General features: G+C 36.1%; 1 protein-coding gene across 1 annotated transcript; it reads right to left on the bottom strand.

The window, feature by feature from the left end:
- Window positions 1-275: 275 nt before the first annotated feature.
- On the bottom strand, window positions 276-2391 carry LOC110444594. The gene has a single exon (XM_021488961.1). The coding sequence runs from the start codon at window positions 2377-2379 to the stop codon at window positions 1252-1254; it is 1128 nt and encodes a 375-aa protein (XP_021344636.1). The 5' UTR covers window positions 2380-2391; the 3' UTR covers window positions 276-1251.
- Between the last annotated feature and the right edge of the window lie 97 nt (window positions 2392-2488).

The raw sequence follows: 2488 nt of genomic DNA, 5'->3' as shown, positions 1-2488 counted from the left end.
TTTAAAGCGATTATTATTCGATCTTCGGTTAGCTAATGGTAACCAATGATTGATCATGACATTTCAACTGATTCCAATTACTACATTAAATTATATATCCACACATACAATGGGTGGGGAATAGTAACGGAAATCCCAGGATTCTAGCTCTGGTACTTCCTAACTCACAAAAAGTCAGACACTTTTAATTGAATACATTATCGCTGGCAATCGACCAATCTTGATTTGTGTTTTTCACATGATATATAAAGATGAAGGACAATAAGATTTCCATGTTAACTTAAACAAAAACTTTTATTAAAACAATAGTTCATAATTTCATAGATAAATAAAATTGCAAAAACTGTAAAGAAGTTATCACAGTCTAAAAATGGTTGTAATGATTGTAACATACACAATGAATTCCAGTTAATGTAATGCTGCTTATAATCACATTTCAGTTAAGGAAGGCCATATCAATGCATTTTTTGATATGTCAGAATGGCTAGATGTTAAACAACAGTAGAAGAGGTGCATCATGGGTATACAATTGTAGAGTACTAGATTGATTTTTAAAAGTTCTACTAGCCTAACATCATTATAGATATTAAAAAATTTCACTAGCCTAGATACAACAACTACTTATGGGTGACTGGCTAATGAAATTGTACACACTCCCTGCCATTACTGAGCTAGCTTTGTTATTATAAAGAGGGACCATATACATAAACATCTTTAAAAAGTACATACTCTTCATATGTAACTTATTTTACCAATAAATACAGTATTTCTGCTAATGTCACAATTTGTTTAATATCACAGGTCGCTCGCGCTCTTACACATGACATTACTGGAGGAATATCCTGAAATATGTAAAAAAAAATGTAAAACCATCCAGAATTGCTATTGTACTATATAAATCTAATTACTGACACATTCATACATGTAGATACTGTGCTACCTAATAAACAATTAAGTTACAGTAATAAGAACAAGTTTGAGTTAATAAATCTACAAACGGATTCCATCTGAATTTGAAATCAAACGAAATCAACATTTTTTAATGGTCCTTCCTTCAAGACATGTCGTGTATAAACAGAAAAAGAATTAATAAAATTCAAATTAAAACCTGAATACAGTATATATCTGCATGATAAAAGTTGTACCTGTCTAAACCGAGCACCACCAGAGGGGTCAGAGTAGACAGGTTACTGCATAACACTGGTTCAATTTTGGTTAAAACAGATTACACTATATGCCATAGTGTCATTATCAGGTTTTTGATTGGTTGATGAAAGCCATCCTCTTGGTCACCCATTTGTGTTCTTCTTCCATTTTGTGTTCCTTGTAGAACTTAGCCAGGGCCTGGTACCGTTCAATCACATCAAACCCAACCAGTGTCTGCAGCTTATGAAGATCAACAGGACACAGGTGCATGGGTTGTCTGAAGTCCTCGGACAAGTGACCAGATCCGTTCATGCAACAGTCGTAGTAAATGCAATGGTCGATACCGAGCAGATGACCAATTTCGTGGACAAGTAGCTTACAGCTTCGTTGTAAAATCAGTTTTCTCCGCTCTATAGTACTCATGGAGTTGTCACAAGTGATGTCGTACCATTTCTCAATGGAGAAACTAAGAGCTGGATCGTACCTGTTGAAACTGAACATCGCCACACGATGGTTCCCTGCTGCCATTCCCGCTACAAAAAGGTCGGTGTCGTCGCCATAAAGGTCGTACATTGTAAGACCAACCATACAAATAGCATCTGTTGGAATGAGGCTCCTCAGACGTAACAAGGTCTCGTCCAATTTCAACTGTATACGGTTTGTTGGTTGATGAAATCTAGAGTTTATTTCAAACTTTCTTCTCCGGGAACTTGACCTTTTGCCATGAGTTGGCCGATCTTCTGGGTTCTCTGTCCAGAAAATTCTACTATTTTCCTCTTCAAGAGCAATTCCAGGTAATGTGATCACAGGTATGCCGAGATACATCTGAGCAAAATCCATCAAAGTTTTAAAATTGACACAATTTTCACCTGAGAAGTCTCCAAGAGGCAGCAGGTATATTTTACCGTTCGGGTATTTCTCCAAAATGGTTTTACCGTCAGACACAAACTGTTGTAGCATGTACTTCAACTTCCTAGTTGAAAGCCATGGACATTGTTTGAGATAATCACTGTACGATTGTCCATCCTCGTCATACTGTGCAAGCCAATCATCTATATTTGTTGGCTGCGGAATGGGCGGAAAGAATTCAAATCCGTTGGAAGACTGTGGATCCAGTTCTGAGACAATGGGGTGAGACCCAATAGCCTTGATTTTTGCTTGGTCAGAGGGAACTTTGAAACCAACAGCATATGGCACATATCTGCTTTTCTTCTTAGTTTTTTGTTTAGGCATGATTTCAGATGTTAATCCTAAAAAAAAATAAAAAAATGGATATACATGTTATATAAAGGCATCTTATGTTCATTAAACACAAATTAAATAATTAAAATCACATTTAACC

This window comes from Mizuhopecten yessoensis, unplaced genomic scaffold (genome assembly GCF_002113885.1).
Source record: "Mizuhopecten yessoensis strain PY_sf001 unplaced genomic scaffold, ASM211388v2 hete_36148220, whole genome shotgun sequence".
Lineage (NCBI taxonomy): Eukaryota > Metazoa > Mollusca > Bivalvia > Pectinida > Pectinidae > Mizuhopecten > Mizuhopecten yessoensis.
Note: the sequence above shows the minus strand (reverse complement) of the source record. Positions and strands in the feature narration are given on the sequence as shown.

What these genes read in the sequence shown, in the direction of transcription:
- LOC110444594 (XM_021488961.1), bottom strand. Translation starts at nt 2,379, where the DNA reads ATGCCTAAACAAAAAACTAAGAAGAAAAGCAGATATGTGCCATATGCT.